This window comes from Ciconia boyciana, chromosome 1 (genome assembly GCF_034638445.1).
Source record: "Ciconia boyciana chromosome 1, ASM3463844v1, whole genome shotgun sequence".
NCBI lineage: Eukaryota > Metazoa > Chordata > Aves > Ciconiiformes > Ciconiidae > Ciconia > Ciconia boyciana.
Window position 1 is genome coordinate 126,605,561 of NC_132934.1, and position 27,954 is coordinate 126,633,514.

A 27,954-nucleotide genomic window follows, 5' to 3' on the forward strand; every position below is an offset into this window, starting at 1 on the left:
AAATTCTTAGTCAGAGGCACATAATGCTAGAAACAAAACCTGATTGTTTAAAACTGGTATATAAAATCTTCCAGAATAACATTAGTGTTGTTTAAAGGAACCATGTACATACTAGATTTTTTTATTAGATTTTGTATTATCAAATAGAAATCTCCATTTTTAACTGGAAAGATTTTTCACTCCAATTTAAAAGTCCTGTTTTTACAATCTCTATGTATTTTATCTTCCCTAAATACTTGATTACAATACAAAAATGTATGACAGGAATGTTTTAACTATTACATTTATTGTCTTATAGCAGTAGAATGAGACACTGTGATTTAAAAGATAACAGAAACAATAAAGACAATGCACAGATAATTGTGCTGGAAAGAGATACTATTATTTTCTGTCATATTTTATAATCTTTGAAAAGTGTGTTTGCTTGTATTTCGTATGACTGATCTTTAGTTCTGGTAAGTAGAAAAACACTTTTGGGAGAAAAAATGGTTAATTTCCTTGGACTCACTCAAGATGTATTTTTTATTACCATAAATTATAATTGGATGGCTGACACCTGGAGTGGAAGTTTTACTTTGTTTTTTATTAGTTTTGAACTGAGGAAATACTCATACATGTTTGGCAGTCTGTTTTATAAAGCTAATGCCCCGGCTAATGTAACACCTGGTATCTATTTGTTTTAGGTGTAATTTCATTTGTTGCTGAAGATGAAGACCAACAGCAGTCTCGACATAACAGCTCACCAGAGAAGACAGATGGTGAACAGGCCCTTCAGAAATTGTCAACAGAGACACCACAAACTGTTGATGCAGCAAACATGGGTATGTTTGTTATTATGGATAAGTTCGTTGTCAGTTTGTATAAACTTATATCATCATTTCTTTTTAAATTAAATGTATATTTTAGTGCCAGGCCACACACCTGCAAACAGTTTTAAGTCAAATGTTTATTCCAGGCATATATGAAACTTCTCCTTTTCTGATTTTTGAAACATTTCAATGAAATTTGAAGCTGAGCTTGTTTTTTCTTTTTCTCTTTTTTTGCTACAATGTCACCGAATGTCACTTTTTGTTGGAGAGGGGCAGCATTTGTTAAATGCTTTTTTTGAAGAGTATCCAGTAATAGTAATAGTGCTGATGTCAAAGCAGGCCATTTCTGAAATTCACATCGCTCCACTTCATTCCACTGTGGAAAAAAAATTTCTTTTAACTGTCAGTCATAGGTGCTCTTTTGGTTAGTTACAGTAAAATTGAGAGGAGAAAATTCCAGCATACCTGGTTACTTTCAGATTGTCACCTCATAGTTTATTCTAAACAGTTTCTGCATTATTTTTGAGATTGTAAGTGTTCCAGAGGAATACTTTTGTGATTACAAATGTGCACACCAAATAGACAAAGGTGAGGTTTTTTGTCTGTTTTTAAATGGATTTCTCCATTTTCTTCTTTACATTTGCGAGTAAAGCTTTGCCTATAGAACTGTGCTTTTTATGCTTTTAATACCTAATTTGGAATGTATTTAAATTATCAAGCATTATGTTAGATGGCTAAAGCATTTTTCTTGCAAGGAAAGCTATCAAGGAGAGTTCTTTTTAACCTGAAAAAGGTGTTGTTTTAATCAACATCTAGTTTTTAGGAAATTGAGAAGAACTTGCTATTGGAGGTCTCTTTATCTTCTTTACAACTCTAGTTTCACTTTAACAGAATTTACCTAGTTTTAAAAAGAATTAAAAGCTAATTTTATTATTAATAAATAGTAACTAATTTGAGTTAATCCAGTGTGAATATCAGAAAGTCTCTTCTTTTATAGTCTATTAATATCTGTATTTAATAATATGTAGAGACTCAGAGATTAGTATCCCAACTCTGATATGAAGCAATCCCAAGAATTTGCAATCTGTATAGATAGGACAGAGGCAGGAAGAAGACAGAAGCTCAGAGAAGTGAAGTGACTGTCCCTGATCATACCAGTAGCTTAATGTTGGGGAGTACGAAAAAAACCCCATTTTTTCCTCCCAAGCCAGAGCCCTGTCAATGGGTATACATTGTCTCTCTAATCTACCAGATTCGTTACCACATTCTTTTTTGCTAATTTTTTTATGTGAGTTTTGAAACACTTTTTTTACACAGCTCAGAATCCTGGTGTACTTACCTTTGTTGTGTGCACTCCACTTCTTTTTAACAGCTGTATTTAAACCAACAAAATATAGTAAAATGTTTTCTGTGATTATGTAGCTCTTATACAAAACCAGATCTTCTAAAATGTTATTTTGTGCAAACATTTGATAATACAATGTGAGTTTAGAATAGAAAAGGAATAGAAGTGGAAGAGAATGATGTAGCCGGACACGGCAAAATGCTGTTTTCAAAAGAAGACAGAAAATAATCAAAAAGAAAATAAGATGACCAAAGAATTAAGTGCTTATGTCCCATAGTGCTTATGATACAGATAAGACTGTTGCAACAGTGGTAAAATTATAACAAAAAAGCAAAAGACAAGTCAATGCTTGACAAATTGAGGAACAGGGTGTTGAGAAAAAGTCTAGAAATAGTAAATAGAGGATTTCCAAAGCCAAATTAAAAAAAAGTAAATGAAATCCAAAAAGAAATAAAGAGTTTTGTGAAGCCAGTACAGATTCAGTTCTCCTGTCTGGTATGTTTAAGGGGAACACTAGTAATGTTGAACAGTAATTTTTTCTTAAAGTCTGGCATGAAGAGCGATAGAAATAGGAGAAAGTCCTTAAGAAGGCAGTTAGAAAGGAAATAATCAGTATTTAGCTTTCACTGCTTTTCAAGGTTCGAGAATATTTCCTTGCATTCTCCTCCTACAGCTAGCTTTTTTATTTGAATTTTCATGTACAGCAACACAGAAGGTGGTTGACATTAAAACTCACCCAACACGTCATTGTAAGTTTACAGAAGAAGGATTTTAACAAAGATTAAATTAAGGTGATATATGCAGACAATGCAGTAGAGATGAGAATTAGCAGGTTTCAAGACATTAGGAGGAATTAATCATAAAATATCAAGAGTGATGCCAAATACAGGGAAATATTGGAGATGATCTTCAAATCTCTACTGAAAGCCTACAAATGTCCGTTAATTTAACTATGCTTCTATTGTCCAAAGTAAACACTTCTGCTTATGAGATATTTAGGCTTTGCAAAGTTAGGAATCATCAAACCGAAACTAGTAGAGGCTGTAATTGAAAGTAACTGAAAATAGAAGGTTAAGTAAGAAAATAGAAGGTTAAGTGAGTGGATTTCTCAATACTGTCCCTATCACTGATATGAATTGAGGGCATTGTTCATAGGTAGAAAATCTGATGCAAGTTCACTGTTTGCTATTATTTTTACTGATAAGCCTTTTGTTCAGTTTGGTTCCCCATTAACAATGTGAGACTGGCTGCTCCACTTATGCATTTGGAATGTGTTTTTCAAATATGTTAGCGGGTGATTAGTCTAATAACTTGCTGGGAGGGGCCAGGTAATCAGCTCCAACTCAGCTCCCTTTTTTACCGCACACTAATTTACAAGGATATAACCACTCCAGCACACAGGGTCCCATTGGTAGTTGGAGCACTCTGTACAGTTTATTCATATATGGCTGCATCAAGTTACTGCATCTTATATTTCAGTTACCATCTTTTGCTGTTTTTTTGCTACTGTAGAGTTATGTCTTTGTCTTACTGTAACCCACATGTTTCTAGGAAATTGTACTAACTCAAGTTTCATGACTGCTAGCAATGTTTAGGGCATCATTAGGATGGCTTTCTAAAGTGGACTTAAAGTAGGACATGAAATGACTCTTCCCTAATACGGTATCACTTAATAATATAATTTTTTTTCTTCAGTACAGAAGATATACCCTTCCAATGCCCATATCCTAGGAACAGCAAGCTTCCATCTCACCTTTAAATCACCCAGCTGCTTCTAGTCATTTCACAAACCATTATCTTCCATCACAACCATTCATTTGTACTAGACATCTATAACTTTTACAGCTGCAGAAAGTGTCTGCTGAAAATGGCTAAATAGAGATGCAATGTAACAAGGTGTGATCTAACTTACATGATAGTAATAGTCTTTTTCTGGACTTACTTCAAAGAGGAACTAACAGAGTCTTAGCTTTAGCCTACACAGTTTTCCTTTACACCTATATTGTTCCTGTAGTTTTTAATAAAAATTAATTATTCTATGGCTTTTCAGAGTAGAATGACTGATGGATATTTATGAGATTTAGGATTTCTTAATTGCAAAGTGCACACCACTAGTGGAATGCAAACCACTTGCATTTGACCAGAGGCATCACACACTGAAGAACTGCATCTCAGAGCTGAGAATCCCCATGGCTAATGTTACCGATCTGGGGTAACAGAAAATAGTGGACTTCTGATGTAGAGAAAATTAATATACAGACTTGAATGGGTAGAGGCCAAAACAAGTGTGAGGTTGTCCATAGCTGAATAAGGTTATAAAAAAATCTCTAATGATAAACACATGTACACCAAACATTTTTTGTCTTGCTCTCACTCAGTGAAAATTATTCCTTTTAAACATACTAGAAACTACTACCTTGTTATACACACCTTAGCGTTCAATATAATCTTGTTACACACCCATACGCATTATGTAAATATGTATATGTATATTTACCTTTTTGCTTTTTTTATTCTCCAAATTACATTGTATGTATGACTGTAGAAGATGATAATTTCTAGAATAGTTTTCATGTATTCTTTTCATAATTTCTGCCAAAATCACTCGTTATGCTCTTCCAAAAAGTTAATGATTGTGAAATTTGTTCATATTTTTCTCCTTCAGATGTAGTTAAGAAAAAGCACGTTTAGTGCTTGCAGTGATACAGCAATCCTTATGACAAATCCTTTTTATGCTGCCTTATACCGGGGGGGAGGGGAAAGAAAACAAACCAAAAACCAAACAGAAAAATGTCTGCAGTGCAAATGTAGTGACAGGGGCTTGCCCTTTTCTAAACTGACATGGGTTTTTACTTCTTTCCAAAGTTCTTTCCATTTTTGTCTTTTGAGAGAAGAGGTCATAGGTTTTTTTTTCTCATGGGAGCCAAAAGTAAAACAAGGCTAAGTGGTTGCTAAAACTGAAAGTAGGATTCAGCTGGTCTTTCATGTAAGATTTCTCTTTAGATATTCCTATATACTAAGTGCTAGAATAATAAATAAATATTAGTCATTAATAGATATTTGTTTCACAGTCTGACTAAATGCTGTGAAGCCTCCTACACTTGTCAAAGTTTCCTCTCAAAGGAGAGGAAATTTTTCTACTCTACTGTGAAGTCCATGGTAATTTCTTAAACTGAACTGCCCTTGGGCAATTGCCCCTGTGTTGCGCTGTTTGCTGTGTAGCATGTGGGCAATAGGGAAGATGCTTGGCTCAGCTGCTGCTAGACCAGCTCAGCCGTCCTCAGGAATTTGATCCAACAGCTCCCCTGTAAAGAAGAGTGGAGAGCGTGAAGTTGGTGCAGTTGCTGCAATGGCTAAGACTTGCACTGCAACTGCAAATCCCCCTCTCCTCTTCCAGAATCCCTCACTCTCTCTCTTCAGTAGCAAGCCTCAGCACAGAGCTGGCACTTAAACAACAGCTTTTAATGTTCCTGCCACTGGTGATGTCTCACAGAGCTGAGCACTACAGATGCAGAATGTTTGTTTGTATAACACAGGGGAATTTTGCATGTGCTGTTGTCTTATTCTGGCTGCCCTAAGCATTGCCTTTATCAAAAGATTATACTTCCCATTGTGTTCGTCTTACAGAATGCATTTACATTTTTATGCCATCGACAAGTTTTTGAATTTCTTTGTACTTGAAAGGCATAACATAAAAAAGATACACTACTTGTGAATAAGCCATGATAAAAAAGCATAGTCAAAGTGGTTAGGCCAGGCATTCATTTTGGCAAAGCCTGTTTTAACTATCTTTTTAAAGCTAATTTATCCTTCAGCCAGGCCTTCAATGACGGTAACATGTTCTAGTCTAAGTTGTCACTGTAGTTCTCATTATATGTCTCTGACAGTTAGGTGTCTTTCCTGTTGTCTTGGAAGAACAACTGCTTCTGAGTGGGTTCATGGAGGAACTGATGCCTTTGAAATGTGATGATACTTGCACATGTGGTCCTCCCAGACTTCCAGGCTTGAAATCAGTCCCTGAGAGCTGAACATCTGTGGTAGCACATCGGGGTATTCACATAAGGAAGATAATGAAATAATTTCTTTGTTCTGGCAACTGTTAAATGTGAGTAAGAGGAAAACTGTACTCAGGATGGCAACAATTTAAGATAACACTTTGCATCTATTCATGATAATATTTTTAAAAGATCATAAGAACTCAATATACAATGGTAAATGTTAGGATTTATTCGGTAGTAAGGCAGGAATATGATTAATATACCTTTAATATATCAAAGGTATAATTGATATATCTCACATGCATAATTATTTCTGGAATTACTATCTTTCTAACAGGAATATTCTTAAAAATCATTTTGAGTTATCTACCTCATAAATTTTGATTGTGTAGTCAAGCTACTTTTCAGTCTAATCTGCACACTGTACGTTCAAGCATATTGTGCTCCACCTTCAGATTAGTTTGTTTTAATTGAGTCTCCCTCTTCAGGAAAAAAAAAAGTTACAGAAGAAATACCCAAAGAAAATAATCCCTGTGTAAAGTGCACGCATATTTGAAAATGTAAAATACCAACCAGGGCTTGCTTTTATTTTTAATAGCATTTTAGCGTTTGCAGCTACACTTATGCTAGTGCATACAAGCTTTTGGGCATGGTTTAGCATGTATAGAACATTAAGGATTAGACTGTTTTACGCTTTTTTCCTTTGTCAAAGAGAATGTTCAGTTATTGTTAGCTTTCTCAGTAGGTGCCCTTCTGCAGTACTGCAGTCTGCTAAGTCTTATGCATTTTCCTGTGCCCTTTTGAGACTCAGAACAGCTTGATTCCCCTAATAAACTAACATGTTTTGAAACAATTCAGATGTAGCAATGCTTCAAGGACCTATGGCCCACATGGAATTTTGTGGGGCATGGTATGCGTGCAATTAAAAATCTGTGCGAACGAAGCATGGTAGCCCATTTAAAATTAATAACAAAAGCAATCTGTAATTGCTCACAGCAATTGCCACAGCAAAGGCTGCTGGTGAACTTTAGGTTACATCGTCTTTCATGCAGCAGGTGTTTTAATATTGCTGTGCTGAGAAGGCTAGTAATGTTGCATCTGCCCTAACCGCAAGTAAGTCACTCTATTTGTAAACGTGTACATCTGTATATTTTTGGATTTCATAGCATGTAGGATTGCATTTGCATATAAACAGATTAAATTTTCTTACCTAATTAAAAATGTCTGTGATATGCCTTTTGCTTGTTCTGATGGTCTGTATAAACTATAAAGTATGTTACTGAGAAACACATTCATTCTGTCATGTCTGGCAGATCTCAAATACTTGTGTATATATGGAATTTCATCAATTAGTAGACCATATAATAAAAAAAAAATTCTGAAAAAAAAATCCTGAGCAAAAATAATGGGTGTAGTTGTCATGGTTAAATGGCTAGAGGTACTCTGCACTTCTGCCTGTCCCTCTCAAGTTCACCTGTGAAATGACAGGCGTGACTTGCACCTTGCTGAATTGAAACAGCGCAGCAGAACCACACTTAAATTTCTTCCCCTTCTAATCTGCTCTTCAGCAATAGGGCTAACATGATAGGTCCAAGTGTAAACCCTTACTAGTAGTCTGTGACAGAACACATTCAGAGTGATATGAAAAATAACATTTTTGAAACAAAATAGTAAATGAGCTAGCAACAGAGCAGTAGTTTCTTTACAGCCAATGACCTCGCTATTAGGTTTGAATGTTTGAGATGCTCTTATCTAGGTCATCATTTTGCCTTTCCTACTTTGTCCTGCTTACAAACAATTCTTATTTTACCCCTTAGCAAGTAATGAATTGTAAACACACAGAGAGCATATAATAGTCATGAAAAAGAACACTAATATTTACCAGTTCCTCACAGTCATATAAGCATGTCTGTGGCAGAAGATAAAGGGGTGAGGAGAGGATAGAGGGAAGGTCCCTGTCAGTCTTCTTTATTCATGCTGTTTCAATGTCTATGACCTGTGAAAGTATGCACTGAGCCAGAAAACAAGAAAAAGTCAAACTTTATAGCCTAATACTTGGGACAGTTCATAAGAAGTGGAGTTCAAATCAAATATGTGATTTTTTAGTCTTTTTACCGTGTGGGGTTTTTTTCCATCTGGATAATTACTTGAATCTATGACATGAATCTAAATATTATGACACGTTCAAATTACAGTAACATCAAGATTGTCTAAGAGCAGTTCCTTAGAATATCCTATTGTTTAAGGGTGAGAACAATTTCCTTCAAGGTGTATGTTCAGTCCCTCAAGCAGAGGAAAGAATTGTGTACACATTCTCAGAGCCTGGCAGGGAAATCCAACAGTTAAGCTATTGTTTAAATAGATTGACAAATCCAGAGCAAAGTTTTTATATATTTACTTCTTTGTTGCAAGTTTCTGAAAACTAAGCAGTTCAGAAATATCAATTACAACATTAGATTGAGTCAAAATTATGTTTTTAAGATGACGGGGAGCATGTTAATTTCCAACAGGAGAATATAAAACACATTTCTCCATCCAATCTAATTTATTTTTTTCATTTTACCATCAGGCTCCCCCACAAGTATCATTATTATAATTCTATTACAAGTAGTGCTATACTTTCATAAGTAGACAAGTTTGCATCACGTACTACTGCAATTGTCTGCCTCTGAAGCTATAACTAAGTTGTTCCTGAAGACTATTTGTGATTAGGTAATTCTAGTTGTGTAAGTCATGTTTTTTGTTAGTAAAAAACTATAAGTTCACCTAATTGTTTTTTCATGGATGAATTTCTCACATATCTTAGATCCTCTTGTGCACTTGGTAGCCTGCTGCTGGAATTTGCTAAGGACTTTTATTTCTATAGCAGCTGCAAAATAAATGGCTTATATAGAATTCTGGCTTTTAATTTATCCCAGACACTAGACACTCCTGCATTCTCATACATTCAGTTATGAGGTAGGTTTGCCTAACTAACCAGCAGAGGACCACTCTGACATTTTTACTGAGTAGGCAATAGATATTTCTTGTCCATTGCAGTGATTTATTTGTTATGGTGTCTACTGCCTCAACATATTTCCTTTGCTTTCTCTGTGGGCACAGTAGAGTCCTAATTGTTCTTGACTTACTTATGAAATTATAAATATTAGGGAACTACTGTTTCCCACTGTGGCAAAAGGCAGATGGCATTTTATACATTGTTGTCAGAGAGTGAGAGTATGTGTGTGGAAGAAGCATAATTGAGAGATTTGGATGCACTTTCAAGGCATTATTTATTTCTATTTATGACATTTGGCACTGATTTTGTAGTAGAACTTTCTCTGTGAAAGGGATTTTTTTGATTAAGTAGAAAGAAGCTCACCAAATAACCTTGTTCTTTTGGTATGGTTTTTCCTTCTTTATCTTTCTTTAATATAACTCATTAAACATTCCTACAGAAAATGCAGATATTCACAAATCACTGCTCCTTTTACCCTCAAATATACATTTCAGAAATTAAAAAAGGTTCAGAGCAGGTACGTTACTGGTTTGTGTTGATTACTAGTACTGGATAAAACTATCACTGATATCAAGAAGGAACAGTTGTCAGAAAAGTCTCAACCATTGCAGTCATAGACTGGAGCATATTCAGTTGCTGTGTGACATTAGCATTATCACAGTGAGAGTTAACCTGAATTCAGAAGCCCTTGTGGCCTTTTTGAGGGGAATCCTACCGAAGTCTTTGGCCTTTAGCATCACTTGATTTCCATAAGAAGTTAAGAATTTCTTCATTTGTACTGCATTCTCTGCCTGTAGGTCCTTGCTGTTCACTGTCGGTTCATCCAGAGTCTGTCTTGCTCTCAGAAGCAATTGCAGGTTAAATTCAGTGGAAAGGGCAGGTGCTATTTATTCATGGTCAAATAAGAATTCTTTAAAAAGCTACTCACCACTGACATGTTGTTTTGGCACTTAGAATGTAATGCATCTCTTATCCAAGTCCTTCACCTCTTCTCCCTGGAGAAATCATTATATTTAAAGCAAACTGTATCATCTGACCAAGAAGGCCAATAGCATCCTGGCTTGTATCAGAAATCGTGTGGCCAGCAGGAGTAGGGAAGTGATCATGCCCCTGTACTCGGCACTGGTGAGGCCGCACCTCGAATACTGTGTTCAGTGTTGGGCCCCTCACTACAAGAGAGACATGGAGGTGCCGGAGCGTGTCCAGAGAAGGGCAATGAAGCTGGTGAAGGGTCTGGAGCACAAGTCTGATGAGGAGCGGCTGAGGGAACTGGGGTTGTTTAATCTGGAGAAAAGGAGGCTGAGGGGAGACCTTATCGCTCTCTACAAGTACCTGAAAGGAGGTTGTAGAGAGGTGGGGGTCGGTCTCTTCTCCCAAGTAATAAGCAATAGGACAAGAGGAAATGGCCTCAAGTTGCGTCAGGAGAGGTTTAGATTGGATATTAGGAAAAATTTCTTCACTGAAAGAGTTGTCAAGCATTGGAAGAGGCTGCCCAGGGAAGTGGTTGAGTCGCCATCCCTGGAGGTTTTTAAAAGACGTTTGGATGAAGTGCTTAGGGACATGGTTTAGTGGTGGACTTGGCAGTGTTAGGTTAATGGTTGGACTCGATGATCTTAAAGGTCTTTTCCAACCTAAATGATTCTATGTCTCTGGGAGACTCCAGCATTTTGTGGTGCTCTTGGATTACATGCAGTTTCCCTTATTCTAAGTGAAAGTAATCTGGGATGCCAGATTTCTTAAACTAAGGAAAACCTGTACATGCTATTTCTTATGGAGGAAAGGCTTTAAAAGGCTGATTATCCACATTTTTTTAAATTGGGGTATTTGTGTTAATTCCCTCCAAAACAGTATAAGTATTTGTAAGAAAGCTACTAACGTGACCCGCTAAATGAGGAATACTTTTTCTAGCAAATAGAAAAAGCCATATGTGTCACTGTTAAGTTATGCTAGTTCTTGAATATGCATTTTATTTCATTTGTCAAGTATAACTCTTCCAGGTTTTCAAAGCTGCTGCTGTAGCCATGTGTAAATCTGGTTGACGTGGGAATTGAGTGGCTAGGACATGTTAGGTGCAGATAGGATTTCCAGATTGTTTAAGCATCAAACACTGGTAAACCTCTCTTGTTTGCATATATGCACAACAAAATAATTTTCAGAGATAATAAACTTTGAAAAATTTGAGTGGATTTTCACAGAAGGAGTAAAACCCATGTTTCTATACGTAAGGTGACTCCTTCAAAAAATGTCATCCCCTGCTCTAAATGATGTGCTATAGCTTCTCAGCAAAATATCTAAAAACTGTTAGTGTAAGAAAAATGTGTATTTTCTTAGAGTAGCTGTTACTGGATTCCTTTGGCTAGAAAATTCCAGAAAATCAACCCAGGGAAGACAACTGGCTTGGACAATTTTTAATTGGAAATTAGTTTAGCAAAGATACTAACAAACGTCAGTGAGTCTTAAAATGGAAACAAGTAGGCTGAATTAATAACCTTTTACTTTCCCTCTTATTAACTCTTGTCCTAAATCTCATTTGCTGCTGGTATTGAAAAAACTCGAGGTTCTATGTCTTTTTAATTTGTGAGCCCTGCCTTTTGTACATAAGAGGAGATAAAAATGCAAACAACATTGTGAAGTGTCAAATTAAATTTACAGTATGAATTCTGGTGATTGTTCATTTAATATACCTCAATGAAATCATAGAAGTATAAATATGCAAAAATAATTTGAATGCTGTTATAACATTAGCAGAAAGGATTGGAATAGTGCTATTATCTCCAGTTTTTACAACTTTTGTGCACAAAAAATAATCAATATGTATTATTGTAATATTTACATTTGCTAATACACCACTGATTGTGAGTTCAAACCATACAATGGTTTGCATAGCATGCATGCATCAACAAATGTGTTAAATTTTATATTTAGGTAGTTTGTATATAGGTATTAGAGATTATGCAGCAACAATTAGTCAATAGGTAAATGAGATGTCAGATACTAGAATGTACCTGGCTAGCGGTCACTTTGCTTTTCTGTGAGCTGAGGAAATACTTTAGAAGATACTTTGTGGTGTCATTATCTGTCTGTTAAATATCACACTTCATTTTACATCCAAAATTTGAACTGATTTGCAATGAACTGGCACATCTTTTTCCTTTACCTTGAAGTATCTGTCTGACTTCATATTACTGTTTACTGAATATTAGTTTGTCTGTAATAACCTTACATATCCACAAATATTTTTTCTCTTGAAAAATATATGGGTTTTTTTTTCAGGTGAGATTCTTTGAGAGATATTTTGAGTCCTGAGCACATGCTTGTTTATCTGTACTGAAAGGTCCTTGCTTTTTCCTTTTCTGTTTTACACTAAGGTATATTTATTTTGTTCCACTGAACTTTTGACCTATATTTTCCACGAAGACTAGAGAAATCTCACTCTCATGCTTCTGTTTCAACTGGTTTGCCTAATTTCCTACCAATAAATTTATGGAGAGACCGTGTAAATTTTTTTCTTTATTACTCCTTATAATGTCTTGTGTGTCGAATGTCTTGTGGGTTTTATTAAAAGCATGATTTGTAAGTAAGTGCTATGTGGTAGATCTGATCTCAAGGATCTTTCAAATGATCCTCACTTTTCTATAGGTAGGTGAAGAGATGAACAGGCAAAAATGTCAGCAAGTACTACAGGGATTCCTGTGTCTTATATGTTTAGAATCTTCAGGTCAAAGTTCATTTGTTTTGAGTTAATGTTCATTTGTCAGAATTAATGTTTGCATTTACAGTGGAAATTGGAAATTATCCTTGAAAACAAACTTTGAAAAGCATTCATCTTCCCATTTGGAGATTTTGTTTGTTTGTTTTTGTATCAAGTAATACTGAATGGTGTTTGCTTCTTTTCGAAGGAAGATATACTTTTTCTTTCTAAATATGACAATGTAGGCTGCATTCAGAGTCCCTCTTCTAGAATACACATAAATATTATTACTCTTTGAAAGTGATATGATATTACATTCAAATCAGTATTACTTGCTGTATAATACAGCAATTAGTATTACATTGTTTTGAAGTCTAAAATGCATATTTTAAAACATCATACTTTTTGCTTAGGCTTCACATAGTAGTCACATTGTAGTTGCAGTAAACCATGCTTTTTACATAGCATATGTTTTACAGATACAGCTAAGGAAAAAGCATCTAGCATAAATGTTTTGTATGTCACTATTGTGGATATATGCAGTATTAAATAATGTGCAGGACACAGAAGCTAGCAAGATCCAACTTTTAATTTTTTTTAAAAAATGTGCATAGTGTGTATGAAACATGGGAAACATGCATATGTAAGTTGCAGTCTGGTCATTTTCAATTGGCAGTGCATCATGGTCCCTTATGCCCATGTTATTTCAGATTCAGATTTCATGCATGTTTAAAAATATAGTCCCTAATAATGACAAACCTCATAGAAAAGTTGCAGTGCAGTAAGTAAATTAACAGTAATTCCTGGGGTTTTGGGTGTTTACAAAGGCTTTTGTGTTTTTGACAATTAGAATGAATTACAAAAACATGATTAGCAGTCCTGGTAAGATATTAAAGTAAACTTGTGTTATTTAGGAAGAATTCTTCTTCTTTCATAGTGTAAATGATATATACTAATTATTGTTGAATGTTAGAAAGAATTAGAGGATTGCTTCCACTAAACTCGCTGGATTTATCAGTTATCTAGACCTTATTTGCCCACCAATATATTGAGAACTTAGTAAGAACAACCTGATAAAGTTCAGCATCTGTAAATATGGCAGACAATATCCATAAAATTAATGAAGGGTTGGTTTTATTTAGTGTGGAAATACATGAACATAAAGCTCTTCTACTTGAAGATTAATAGAATTTGACTTCATCTTTTCTTATTTTATTGAAAACATAAATTGCTCACACAACTTTACAATAGGTTCTGCTGAAATCTAATTAAAATCTGCCCACTTCATTGTTGCGGTCAGGATTCTATTTCATATAACTCACTTTGTATTTTATGGATATATAGAGAAATAAACATAGTTTTCCTAAAATGAGTAAAGAAGTTTTTCTAAAATGACCTAAGTGCTCAGCAGAAACATGTTAAAGAGGTCAGAAAATTATACTCATTAATAATACCTTCTTCAGGGAACACACAGTTTTTATCACAGAATAATGTTGCCTTTTTTGTGTGTGGTGTGCTTTGTGTTGCCTCTTTGCCTTGCCTTAGGAGAATGGGATCAAATGCCTACCCTGTGGCAGAGCTTGGAATGGAAAGAGATCCAAATCCCAATGAACTTGATTAAAAGGTTCCTTTTAAAGTAAAAGAGTTAAGCTGAAAAAGAAAATAAATGAACACTTGTCAGATTTAATGCCTTTGCATTTGCCTAGCTGTGTTTCTGTAATGAAACTGTAATGAAAGCTGTAATGAAACATTACAGTAAGAATATATTAGGGTTGATACAATGCTTTCGGTTAATTTCATATTTTTACCATACCACCTGTATTATGGAAAAATTAATTTTTATTGGTAAATACAGAAAAAAAATTGTCTAATGAATGGTGGTCAGGAATCACTCTTCTGTAGGATGCATGAGTATAATTTTTGTAATTCTGGCTTATCTTCACTTAGGAAATAAGCATTCTTAACTTTAAGATTTAGCATGTGTTTTAAAGGACACTGCATACGGTGAGCCTGCTAGAGTCTGGTAGAGAATTTAAAAGTGAACCTTGTCTGGAAGTGAGCTGTGTTCTCACTGAAGTCTCATGTAGGTTCATATAATAAAATCAAAGTTAAGTCATAGTTAAAGGTTCAGTTAGAAATTCATGTATATTCCAGGAAATGTTGTTAAATTAGTTTCCTGGTAGCTAGAAGGGGTAACATCTTTGAATATTAATGATGTTCTATATTAAAAAGGAGGATATGTGGTGCTCACCATTTCTTGGGTCTTTTTGATACTTTTTAAAGCTGCTGAATTCCAAGCTGAGAGATATAGAACTTTTAGGGAAATACAGCAATTGATTTTATGGTAGCTTCTAAATTCCAAGGTAATTTCTATAATTCAATTGATTCAATGGCATTTGCCTCTCAAATGAAAGACTTGTGCTCCTTAATAGCATGTAGCTTTTAAATACCTTGCATGTGCAGGAACTCATAAGAGCAGTTACTTGCTTGTGTGACACAACACTAGTATAAAACTGGGCTAACTTTGCCTTCAGTAAGCTTATTTTGAATTTATTCTGTTGACAATAATAGAATATGAGTTGGGATTTCATAATAAAGAACATTTACCCACTGGAAGTATATTTCACCACAGCATATGATACCTAGAGAGCACAACGCCTGGAGGATTGTTAAAGACATTCTAACAGGTCTTAGCTGCTAAGACTTAAAAATGAAAGCTTTGCTAAGCCTTTACAATAAATGCTATATTTGTGAGCAAGCTTCTGAAATTTAAGAATCCATGCTGCTTTTCTGCTGCCTTTTCTTTTGACTGCTAGTTTGATCTTCTGCCTGTCACAGGACATTATGTTTCACTAATGTACTTTTATATTTCATTCAGTAACTTGTGTTTGACTGAAATAAAAGTTCAAAAAGGCATTAATTACACATTGGTATGTTGTTTCAGTACCATGAAGATTTTTACCATTTCTAAAAATCATAGTAATTTCATATTTGAATTTTTCTGGCTACAGTTTGTTGATGTTAAATATTATATGTCAAAGAGCTCTTAGTAGCCAAAAAGTTTAATTTATGAAGGTATTTTATGTAATATAACAATATCACCTATTTTTATAAAAAAGCAAAAAAACCCCTGAAATGTGACCAATTAGGTTTTCTCTCTTTGGATCAATATAATTATTATATGTATAAATGTCTGTATTTTATATGTTTTGTATTCATCCTGATGTGGAAATGTGGAACAGGAAAACGCTTGAGTATCATTTTAAGGAACTTCACGACTGGAAATCATCTGAGTACAACTTATCCTACTGTGCCAAGGGTATATCAACCGTGACTGTGTGTACATGACTCCTGAGCTGGCTTTTACTTTTTCAGACATGTTAAAATGTCTGTGTCATACGGCTCACCCAAGCTGTTCACCTGGCAAGTGATTTCCTGACATAAGTCACAGTTTATACCCTCCTAAAACGTGCAGTGCTATGCTAAACCTGGCCAGTGAATACTATTTCTGCCAAGATGCAGAAAAAAACCTAGGTTATTTTACTCCATCCCTTTTTGGAACTTCTTCAAGCAATTAGTATTGGTGGCTTTTCTACTACACTGACATAAAACGTCTTTCCTTTCTGTTCTCTTTCCCATCCCATTCCTCATTACATGGTTTATATTGGTTTTGTATGCATCCTTAAACATTACTGATGATTTTCCTAACCCTCCAGAGGGCCCACAGGGAAATTTAAGGACCCCTTTTTCCATGATCACCCTTAGCAGCTTTATATGCCAGCATAGTAGGAATGAGCAGTGATCTTTCTGTTCATTTTCCGAGACCTTATAGGTCAATTCCCAGAGACAAAGTTACCTTTGGATTTTTCCAAAGGTAAGACATAGGTAGACAAAGATTTTTTAAAAAAAAAAAAAAAAAAAAAAAGTAAGTTGTCAATAGAAATAAAGCCAGATATGACAAATGGAGAAAAATCAATAGACCTTTGGAAAAACTCCTTAAGAATTTGAGTAATTTTAAAAGTTGTATGAAGTAAGTGGGAGCAGGGAAGGTTAGTACTTAACTTGTACTTAGAAACCGGGTTAAGAAACTGACTGACATGAGCATGACCATGGTTGCATCTGCTCGGGACTGCAGTCCTAGCTCTGTGCTTGTTAAGAGACTGCCAAGAATTCTAGTTTCATGTGAGATTATGACTGTGAATGAGGGTGTGTTGAGGCATTTGGTCAAACATGAGAGTGTGTTAGTTAGGTATAACCTGGTAGAGATAAGTTGTCCCCTTGTTGATTTTGACAACCATTCCTTTAGGATGTTCTTTAAAGCTATTTACTAATGAAGACTGCATGACCTAGGTAATCTGTCCTATTTCTTCTCTACCCTTACCGTTGTAAAGTTTTCCTGATACTTTTCACATGTACTAAAGCCTGCCATTTGTTACCCTTTCCATTAGGGACAGGGAGATCACTTTTAGAAGCAATCTTTTGTGCACGTGAAGATTGTGATCATTGTCTTTCCTTAAAAATCTTTCTGAAGAAAAAGAAAAGAAAAAGATTTATTTAGCAATAGTAGTTTTCTGAACTTCAAATTTATACTGGTTATACTAATTTTTCTGTGTTTTCATAAGTCTTTTCATCATTGCATAACAATTAGCTACTTTGTGGGGTTTTTTGACTTTTCTTCTTGAGTTGTTCTTGTCTCCCTCTTTGGAATTATGTGCTTATTCCAGTCTTAGACTAGATTATCCTAAGTATCTCCTCTACTTAGCCTCAACTTCTTTCTTTGCCAGGTTTTTGAACTAAGGTAATTATAATAAATAACATTTTTAAAGCAAATATAATTTTATCTTCACATTAGAAGTTAAATAGTATTTTAAAAGTGTGTTAGTATTCTAATCAACCAAATCACTTCACTGTATAATCTCCAATTATATCAAACTTATTCTAATCAGTGAAAAGTTCCAATTCTTCTTGCTTGCTATTCAGACTTTTAAAACCATTATATAGTAACTGAAAAAGTATCATCTTCCCATAAATTATCACAAAGATTCTGCTTGTGATGATGGCCTCATTTTGAATTAACCAATTGCGACACATTAATCTTCTAGACTAAGAATAATAGAGCCAGGCAGTAAAAGATGAAATAATACTGTAAGGGCAGAGTTTTGAGAAAGCCATGCGATACAAACGTGTCTGAGGTGCAGGCCACTCCCAAACATACAGACCATCCTATCTGAAGCCTACCAGTGCTCCCCAAAGGTGCTCTGTTTATTTTCAATGGCTCGTTGTCCTGGTTTCGGCTGGGATAGAGTTGATTTTCTTCCTAGTAGCTGGTATAGTGCTGTGTTTTGGATTTTAGTACGAGAATAATGTTGATAACACACTGATGTTTGAGTTGTTGCTACGCAGTGCTTACACTGGTCAAGGACTTTTCAGCTTCCCATGTTCTGCCAGGCGCACAAGAAGCTGGGAGGGGGCACAGCTGGGACAGCTGACCCCAACTGGCCAAAGGGCTATTCCATACTATATGAGGTCATGCTCAGTATAGAAACTGGGGGAGTTGGCCGGAGGGCAGCGATCGCTGCTTGGGGATGGGCTGGGCATTGGTTGGCAGGTGGTGAGCGGTTGCATCATTTGGGATTTTTTCCTGGGTTTTGTTCCTCTCTCTTTCTCTTGTTTTCCTTTTCAGTACATTTTTTTTTTTTTTAAATTATTAAACTATTAAAATTATTAACCCACAAATTTTCTTACTTTTGCTTTCCAATTCTCTCTCCCATCCCAGGACGGGGGGCGAGTGAACAAGCGGCTGTGTGGTGCTTAGCTGCTGACTGAAGCTAAACGACGACACTCATTCATGACATTCCTTATGTAGTAGACGATTGTTTCATTTCCTAAGTGTCCATTTCATCCCACCTCTTCAGCAATTATTCAGTGGCTTATATAAGTCTGCTGTTCTTTTGTGTGTGGCTATATACTCTTACTAAAGAAGGCTGAGCCAAGAAATGTAATTGACATTGTGGACCTACTTTGGTAAGGTTTGTGACAGTCCTTTGAATTTATTCCTCCAAAATTTATTCCTCCAACTATTAATATGGTAGAATATTCCCCCCCACACGAAATCCAGTGAGTTTTCTACTCTTGTGTTGCTAAAATGTGCTGAATTTTTGTTCAGCATTCGGAATTTTCTTAAGCTTTGCATACTTTGTGTTCACATATGTCATGCTGCCTGCAGAACTTAAAAAGTTGAGGGGAGATGGAGTCTAATGCTACATTTACTGCCTGTGTTACTGCTGATTTTTGATCTTTTGGTCATATCTATATTTACTAGTGTCACAGGTGCTTGGTATCTGGATGGCATACTGGCATATGCTCTGACTTTACTCCCCATGCCACGATTTCCTCAGAAAAAGAGTTTAACGTGAACCAGATCAGACCCTGAGTTCTGCCATGATGTGTACCAGCAGATAGGTCTGTGTGTCACCAATAGATAGTTGATAGCAGGCTAGACTAAATTTCATGAAATGTACATGCCCTGGATAAGTGCAGAACATAATACAAATGGAGACTGAAAAAAGCCCCTGTAGAAGGAGAATAACCATATTTGCCATATTTACATTTTGTCACCCAACTGCAAGGGAGAAGGGAGAGCTGTGCCATCATCATATTAAGCTGTGACATCTCATGTCATAACATGAGAGTTTATGAAGGGCATCAAGAAAATTCAGAGTTAAAGGGATATTTTATTTTTTACAAATCCTGTAGACATAGCAGATGTGCTGGATGATTTTTTGAAACTGTTACCTGGGAGATGGTGATGAGAAAGTGTCTTTATGGAGTAAAGGTGTCTAACTGAGAAATGGTGTTACGACATCATACTGTGGTGATATTAATAGTATGGAAGACTGAGCTGCAGAAATGGAAGATGTCAACAGCATTAGTCATCCATTTCTTTGAAATAAGCTGTCTGTGGTGTTAAAATTCTCTCTTCTCCTTACAGTTTTGGAGAAAGTTTAGGGAAAAGGCATATCATTCATGGGCTAGTGGTATCTGAGTTTCCACCATAAGGTGGTGATCTTCACTTGAAAAGCTGGCTTTGAAGGCAGAAGAAAAAAAAGAGAGGTTCTGGGATTCTGCCTTATAAGAGATCAGACACTTTTTCAGAGCTTTGTTTCCTAGTGGTCACAGCTAATTCCAAGGTCCAAAATGTGGGTTTGATTTTACATTTTAGAAAATTGTTCTCATTTCTGTTTCCAAATTTTCCTAAGTGACACTAGGCTTTGGAGATACAGTCATTCCCTAGTTTAAGACAAGTCCTAAAGAAAATGAACCCTACTCTAGCTTGTAGATTTCCCTCTTGTAGAATGTCTTTCTCCACCAATCCTGCCTATATGTATTATATTAACTTAAAAAATTTGAATTAATTCAATATTGAGTACATTTTTACACATGAAAGCATCATAATTTCATTTTAAATTGCAGCATTTTGGAGTGCACCACTTTCATACATCAGTTCCGATTCAGGTGGACAAACTAATGCAATCTTCCAACCTCAATGTCACTTTAGTACTGTCGTTCTCTATGACCTAGGTTTGATACAAAATGTAAGGCACACTCTAAATTTATGAAGGTTGCTCTAAGAAAATTATAACATCATATCCTTTAAGAACAAGATTAATGTCTGAAGAATATGAAAATATTTTTTCAAGAAATGTTGTAAAGGATAAATTAAATGAATATTCATTCAAATGTTAGGGTTACTCAGATATGTTCATGTGCATAAAATGGCAGCTGAGAGCAAAGTTTATCCTGCCATGTAATACAAAAGCATTTTTAAAAACTATACATATTGATTACATTTATTGAGCAAGTATAACCTTTAGGTGAGAAAACTCATGAGCTCAAGCCTAAAGGTGAGAACCCTAAATTAATAACTTCCTTGGAAGAAGAAAGTGTAGAAGCATTGCCTTTCCAAGGATAAGCTATTCCTCACATAGTAAAAATGAATATTAGTGTCTGCCTTTTTGCATCATTTTGAGCTTTTAACATAGTAGCATTGTAACATTTTCTTAATGTGTTAGTGTTTTACAGCTTTCCCCAAAAATTAGGTGCAGATTTTCTACACTTGGAAACTAAATGTGGAAAGAGATACCTAGAGCCAGTTAAAATAGGATTTAATTTATAAATAGTTTTCAGTGGAGTGATGGGTCTAATTATACAGAAAATTTGCAATTTTTACCTGGGGCATATGAGCCAATTAGATTTATCTAGAGACACTGTTAAAAGAAGTACCCCAAACCTTATTGTAAAGGTTTTATATGTCTTTGGACAGATTATTGTAACTAGTTTTGTATCTGGAATAAACTTTGAGGTTTATGGTAAGTGAGTCTGAAGTAATCCATTAAAATTCTGTAAAAAAAAAATACAGAAAAAAAATCTGTGAATTTAACATGGTAGAGAAACTTAAATTGTCAGGAAAACTTTACAGAAGAAAAGTTAGGTCTTTTTAGTGTCATTCTTAGATTGCTAAGTCCAGTCAAATTTGAAAAATAAGGAACATAAATCATCACATGTGCTTAATAGCTAGTCTGTTCCAAATAATTTATATAAAAATTATTTATTCTAAATCAAAAAGGAAAAAGTAAATAAATATGACATATACATAGTAACTGGTCATTTTGCATGAACAACAGCTCTTGTCCTTCAGAGATGACTCTACAGGGGGTTGGTTACTCATGGATGTTGTGTTTGCATGTGAGCAGAATGAAGTCTAAATTTTGATTTATCCTGTGCTAGCAGTGGTGAGCTCTTTACATATTGAAAACTATTACATATTTACATTTTGTAGGGAACTAGGCAAAATGTCTTTTTAAATTTATATATTACATGCTGTAAAGTACCATCATATGCTATGAGAACAGCATTAAGAGTATCTGCTCAAAGAGAAATTAGATAACTACCAGCCTGGAAAGCTTTTTGTAGAACCAAGAAATCAAACTGTGTTATTCCTTTGCCTGTTATTGCTAAAAAACATACCCTTAAAGACACATCTAAGAGTGTTGTTGATGTTTTATTTAAAGCTGGAATTGAATCTAATTTATTTCTTTTTGTTGCTATATTAGCTCTGCAAATATTAGGTAAAAATGCTGTGAAAAGAACACACACTGAATTTGAAAATATCACTTTAATTCAGCTTTTTGTTTAAATAATCATACTTTTGATTCCAATATGAGAAGTCTGTAAAATTAGGATAAAGTATTTCAAATAAATTAATTTTATTTAGCAGTACAATTCCAATTTCCCCATTGTGTTGATATCCACCTCCCCCCCAAAACACCCTAGAAGTCTACACTTTTCAGGACACCAAGCCAAATCTTCCTTCTTCATCAGTGGTGTGTAATTCAGCTGAATGATAGGCAGCTGTGTCCCAATCAGGAGAGAAGAATCTTTTCTATTTTTAAGCCAATATATGACTGCTGATGCTTGACAGCACATTTAACAGTTGGTGTAGCAGACACAGGATGAAAAGTAATTTTAAGGAAAGGACAAGGAAAGGGGACAGAGAGAACAGAAATTTCAGTTTGTGGCTGATATGGTAGTAATGTATTCTCATCCAAGTGAGTAGAGAAAAGCATCTTGTGAGTATAAGGAAGGGGATTTCACAACTGATAACTCTTCAGGACATGATACGAAGTATAAGATTAAAAGTGTATGGCTTACAACACTGATTTGTTAAGCAGGATTTTATAACATTCTACAAATTGGACAATAAAATGAAGAGATCACGCACAGGAGGAACAGCTTATTTGCATCACTAAAGAGAAGTAGGGCAAGACACCAGACTGACTGGATTACAAAAGGATGTTCAGCTCTCTGGAAGAAAAACGGATTATTTTGGTATACCATATAAGGTGGAATGAGACTTGAAGGGCACCTGTGAAAATTTTATTGAAAAGTTTACTGAAGGCTCAAGTTTAATTTTCATGTAAAGTGTAATTTAGTAGTCCTGTGTTTTAAATACAGAACTTTCTATTCACAAATGTAATTACTGTGGATAAATATTAGTTGAAGAAATGGACTTGTTATTAAGGAATGGATACAGAAATATGTCTGTTTTTTGTTTTTGTTTTTGTGTCCCCTCCCCTCAAATTCAGCATACTACATGTAATAGAAAGTACACAGCTTTCTATGCTTCCAATGCTTCCATATAAAAAAAAAAGATTTACAAAATAATCAGGGAAAGTTCTAAAAAACTAAAAATAAGTAAGCTCGTTTATAGTGATGCTGATTGAATTGGCAGTAGCTAACATATGGAAGATGGTGGTTCGCCCTAACCATTAGTGACAGATGCTTGACCCTAACTAGCAAGGGTGAAAGTTGGTCTCTCCCCTACTGACCAGGGGAGAGACTAAAAGAGAAGACAGTGGAGATTAAATATATAAGTAGATGCACTCTTACATTCAGAAGATTTGTGCTCACTCCTTTCTACTGGTGATTTCCATTTGATGCACCGACTAACATTTGTTTTGTTTGTTTCATGAGATCTGACAAGATCATGACCTGATGGTTGCATAAAGCAGGCTAAGGATTTTTATTTGTCACTGAAGCCCCAGATGAGATGGTAAGAGATACAGGCCTAAAGTCAAACACAGTTTATCTCATAACACATCGCAGTATGGTGCTCAGGCCCTAAGAAGAGATTTCAAATGCATTAAAAATGTCAATGCAAATTTAGAAAAGTGGGTGTATAGGTAAGCGTGAGTTTATACTTGTGTTTGCAATAGTATTCTCTGTTTTGAGTTGTTCATAGAGTTCTAAGAACATCACGTTCTGGATTGAGATGTTTTATGTGGAGAAAAAGGCATCTCAAAACACTGTCATCACCTTGCAACACTTTTGTATTAGAATAAACATTTTCTGGGGTAGAGAGAAAAAGAAGCGTCTACTTTTTTCTGCCTGTTTTTTAAACGTGTGCAGAAAACAGAAACAGACAGATATAATCTTGTTCTGTGAGTTGGGAATGAGCGATGTCTGTTTCAGCATGAGTGTATTGAGATTATCTCCATTGCCTGTGATGTTTCAGCCTTGTTTTCCCAGCATCTACTATGTGGTAAAGTAAAACTCTTTAAAAAAACCTAATGAAAACCAGCAAAAGAAATCCCCAAACCCCTGACCTTCTGTTCTATGTGTTAGCAAATGAAGTTCTAATTCCAGACCTATTTTCAGCCATGTAAGTTCTTCAGGTTTGAAACAGAAACGCCGAGATACAACTAAAGGAAAGGTCAAAAGCAATTGTTGTGAATTTAATCTGCTTATGTTCATTTTTTTCAGGGAGCTAAAGCTTTAGTAGATCTTTATGACTTTGGAAGTGACTTCTGAGTATTCCTGAGGGTAAAAACTAGGTTCTGTCTTGTGGGTTGCCTTGGCAAGAGAAGAGATTCAGAGTAAAATTAGGCTATAGTTACTTGAGAATGAGGATACTTGAAATAAATTGGCTTTGGGCTAGCCCATTCAAATACGTTATATATGGATAAAGACCTGAGGTGGGACTCATCTATAAAGTCACTGTTTGGTATCAGGTTTACAGCTAAGTGGGAACAAAGCCCAAGTTTTATGTTTTTAACAATGCTAGTGGGCAGCAAAGCAACCATTCAGCTATGTTTTCACTGAGTAAAAGTTGACAGAACATCAAAATTTATACAACTTCAAGGCTTAATACTAAACAATTCTTGCAGGAATGTTTGTTTGGTAAAGAGTTCAGCTGCAAAAATAAATGAAAAGATGCTCCTTCAGCAGAGAATTGCCAGATTCTTAACATGTTTTAAGAAAAGTGTTTTGATTAAAGTATTTGACAGTTTTTAGGGAAATGCCTGTTGAACGTGTTATGCAAATAATGTTATGATCTAAAGTATCTAAATATATGTAATATCATTTAAAAATGCATACAAGATATTCCCTCCCAAACATGATAGCTGTTTTCCAGAAAAGTAATCTGTGGGCTGTGTTGTTTATTTAGGGTCTCCAGAAAAAAATACTTGATTATCCAAAATTGAGGGAAGTTTAAAGAGAAATGAATCTAAGCATTCAAATGCATAAAAAGTGCAAAAAGAAATTAAGAGTTCCTTACACAAAAAAAGTTTTAATAGCTCAAAATACTTGAAGTCAAAACTAAAAAGAAAGAAACTTGACCTGAAAGCTTTGCTTTTGAGACATGTCAGGAATTAGAGTATTTTTAAGCAATGTGTGAAACAGAATCAGTGAATTTATATATAAAAGCAAGAAGAGAAAAGGCAAGTAGATTGTAACTTTTACATTAATGTAATTATGAAGTACAGAAAAGTGATTCAGGAAAGTTAAGAGTACAGAGGAAAAATCTGTGATCAGAGACAACAAAGCAGGCTGTAAGTCTATATGGAAAAATATCTTGGTAGCAGTATAGATGTACTAGTGGCTGCAAGGCATAACATTGTAATGACAAGTAACAAAGCAGTTCCACAAAACTTGTGGTTGTGCATTAGGGAAAAAGTGAAAGTACTCCTAGCACACTGGAGATACACTTCCAGTTGAACAGTTTGTTAGAGACAGAATATGATACTTAAAATATCTGTCCTAGGGAGAAAAAGTGGTTAAGGACTTTTCATACCAAAAGCAAGGCTTTCCACTTGATTCTTTATCTCTCTTCATGATGAGAACTAGCCATTTCTTCCTGTTCTTTGGTTTCTGTATCTTAATCCCATCTTCTAATGTTCCCTCTTCTGCAACTTAGTTTCCTTAGAAGCCTTTGGAAAGGGGTCTTAGAAATAGATTTTTGGGAAACCAGGGTACTATGTGAACCACATCTCCCTTATTCACACAGCTGCTGATTCTGTCAAATAATTCAAATAGTTTTGCATGTTGTGGCTTCTCTCCCTTATTGTGATTCTTAATAATTTTCTTTGGAATATATAAACAAACTCACATCTCTAATTTCTCAGCTTCTCCCAGAGATCTGTCTAAAAATTGGCAGCACATTCTCTGCCTTTTCATTTCTTTGTACCTGAAGTTGACTTAAGCAACGGGTCACGTGGCAGTTTGCACCACGGCACTTTCATACATGAATTCCTTTTGAATTGTTGGGTAGACTCTCTTGCCCAGGTGATTTGCTACTTTCCTCTTTATCAGTCTGCTCCAAAACCTTTTCTGCTGAAACCTTAATTTGGGAGAGTCCCTCTGACCATTCCCCTCAAAACAAGCTCTAGGGTGGGTGTAGGAAGCCCCTGAACTCCACTATAGCAAACGGTACTGCAAAGAATTAATTTAGATTTTCTGCTGCAGCCTTATCTTACTTCAGTATTCCTTTTCCACCCTGATCATCTACCAGCCCTTCTGAGTTTGGCAGGCTACCAGCTTCAGATGTGTTTGAAAAGATTTTACTAGTGCTTTTTAAAGTCTTCCGCAAGTTATCACTCAAGGGGTTTTTTTGTATGGGTGTTCTTGGAGGTTTGGGGACAGGGAGGCAGCCTTGTTAATTTTCTGTTTAACAGTTTATGCTCTTTTCTATTTTCCTTAATTGTACAGAACATTAATTCATGAATGTGTTGCTTTAATAAATTCCTTTGTCCTACTGTTTAATCACATATCCTGTGTAAATGGAACTTTACTCTTGACATTTTCCTTTGTTGTTTCCTACCTGAATTTTATAGACTTCTGTTGTACCCTTTCCTACAGTTTGACTGCATTCTTGAAGGATGTGAAGTCCCAGGCTATGCGCACCTTTTGATTTTTTTTGGTCTTTAATTAAGAAATTTTATTTCAGGCTCGAGGTGACGTGTTCTCTTTTGGTGTAAGGGGATCCTCCCTTCTTGCAGAAGTCATGTCTCTTCTGTATACTATTTTTTTCACTTTTTTTAATTGATTAAACTCAGGGTCATGTCCATGCCAGAATCCTTTGGTGGACATTCAGAAGATGTCTTTACCTACCTCAATGATGTTAATTTTTATAGATCTTAAGATACTGAGGCTATTCTAGAGACTGGAAGACCGTAATATTCTGCTGGTATTAAAAAGCAGTAAATTGTATGTGTATCAAATTTGCCTGAACAAAAGAATGGGTAAGTTAATACAGGATGTATTCAGTGAAGATTTAAATAAAGTAATATAATTAAAGCCAGTCAGACACAGTTTTATTGGAAATAGGGTTTAGAAATAAAGTCATATATGCAGAATGAGGAACTGCATTGGAAAGCAGTGGCTCTGAGAAGAGCTGGGGTCAGAGCAGAAAAGAAAACAGTAGGAGCTCCCAAGACTAATGCTGTGGTAAGACAGAACTGCTAATGTAGCTCTCGTGTATAATTCAGGGAAGTGTGAGTAGGCAGATTAAAGTTATTTTCATCTCATACAATATACTGACAAACAGGAATACTGCAAGCAGTTCGTGTGTATGCATTTTTAAAAGGTGCTGAACAACCGTTTATACTTGCAAAAAAATTACCACATGAAATATTTCTGTTGTGGAGATCAGGCCTTATGATGAGAGACTTTGGGCTCAATCTCTTTCACCTATCTGAACAAGATTGAAGAGCTAATTTTATTAACGTTCATGACTATGTTCTAAATACAGGAAAATGCTAGATACCTTATGCTAGATCTCTTAAATCTATCAGAGAAAGTCATTACAAGATCTTTTGGCCGGACATTGAAGCAAATCTAATGGCAATCAGAAATTAGACTCATATTTAAATGTCTTCCAATGCCAGTAATTAGGCACCAGAACGAACTGCTAGTGGATATCTTCAAATCAAGACTCAAAGTCTACCTGGAAGATGTGCTTTAGCAAAACACAGATTACTTGACTGAAGTTGCACAATGATAATTCTATGTAATTGAACAGAATTTAAGTTCTGTGATATACCAAAGGTCGTATTAGATGAACTAATTCTGATTTAATTCTGCTTGATATAATATACAATTATGTAAATACTGTCAGTCTGATATGGACTGCCTCCAGTTCAAAGATCTGCTTGTCTATGCTTCCCATGGTTACTGGTAGTAAACACTTCCTATTTCTGGCCTTAATTGTAACATTCATGCAAATTCCAATTATTTAAGGGTTTCATAATCATCAGCATCAGTAGAATTTAAAA

The 27,954-nt window shown here is 35.3% G+C and overlaps 1 protein-coding gene across 1 annotated transcript in view; it reads left to right on the top strand.

Moving 5' to 3' along the window:
- Positions 1 to 27,954, top strand: part of CFAP47 (cilia and flagella associated protein 47) — a 354,495-nt gene that overhangs the window by 203,000 nt on the left and 123,541 nt on the right. The window contains exon 51 of the mRNA XM_072852476.1: positions 684 to 821. Coding sequence (XP_072708577.1) covers positions 684 to 821 — 138 coding nt within the window. The remainder of the gene's footprint in view (positions 1 to 683; positions 822 to 27,954) is intronic.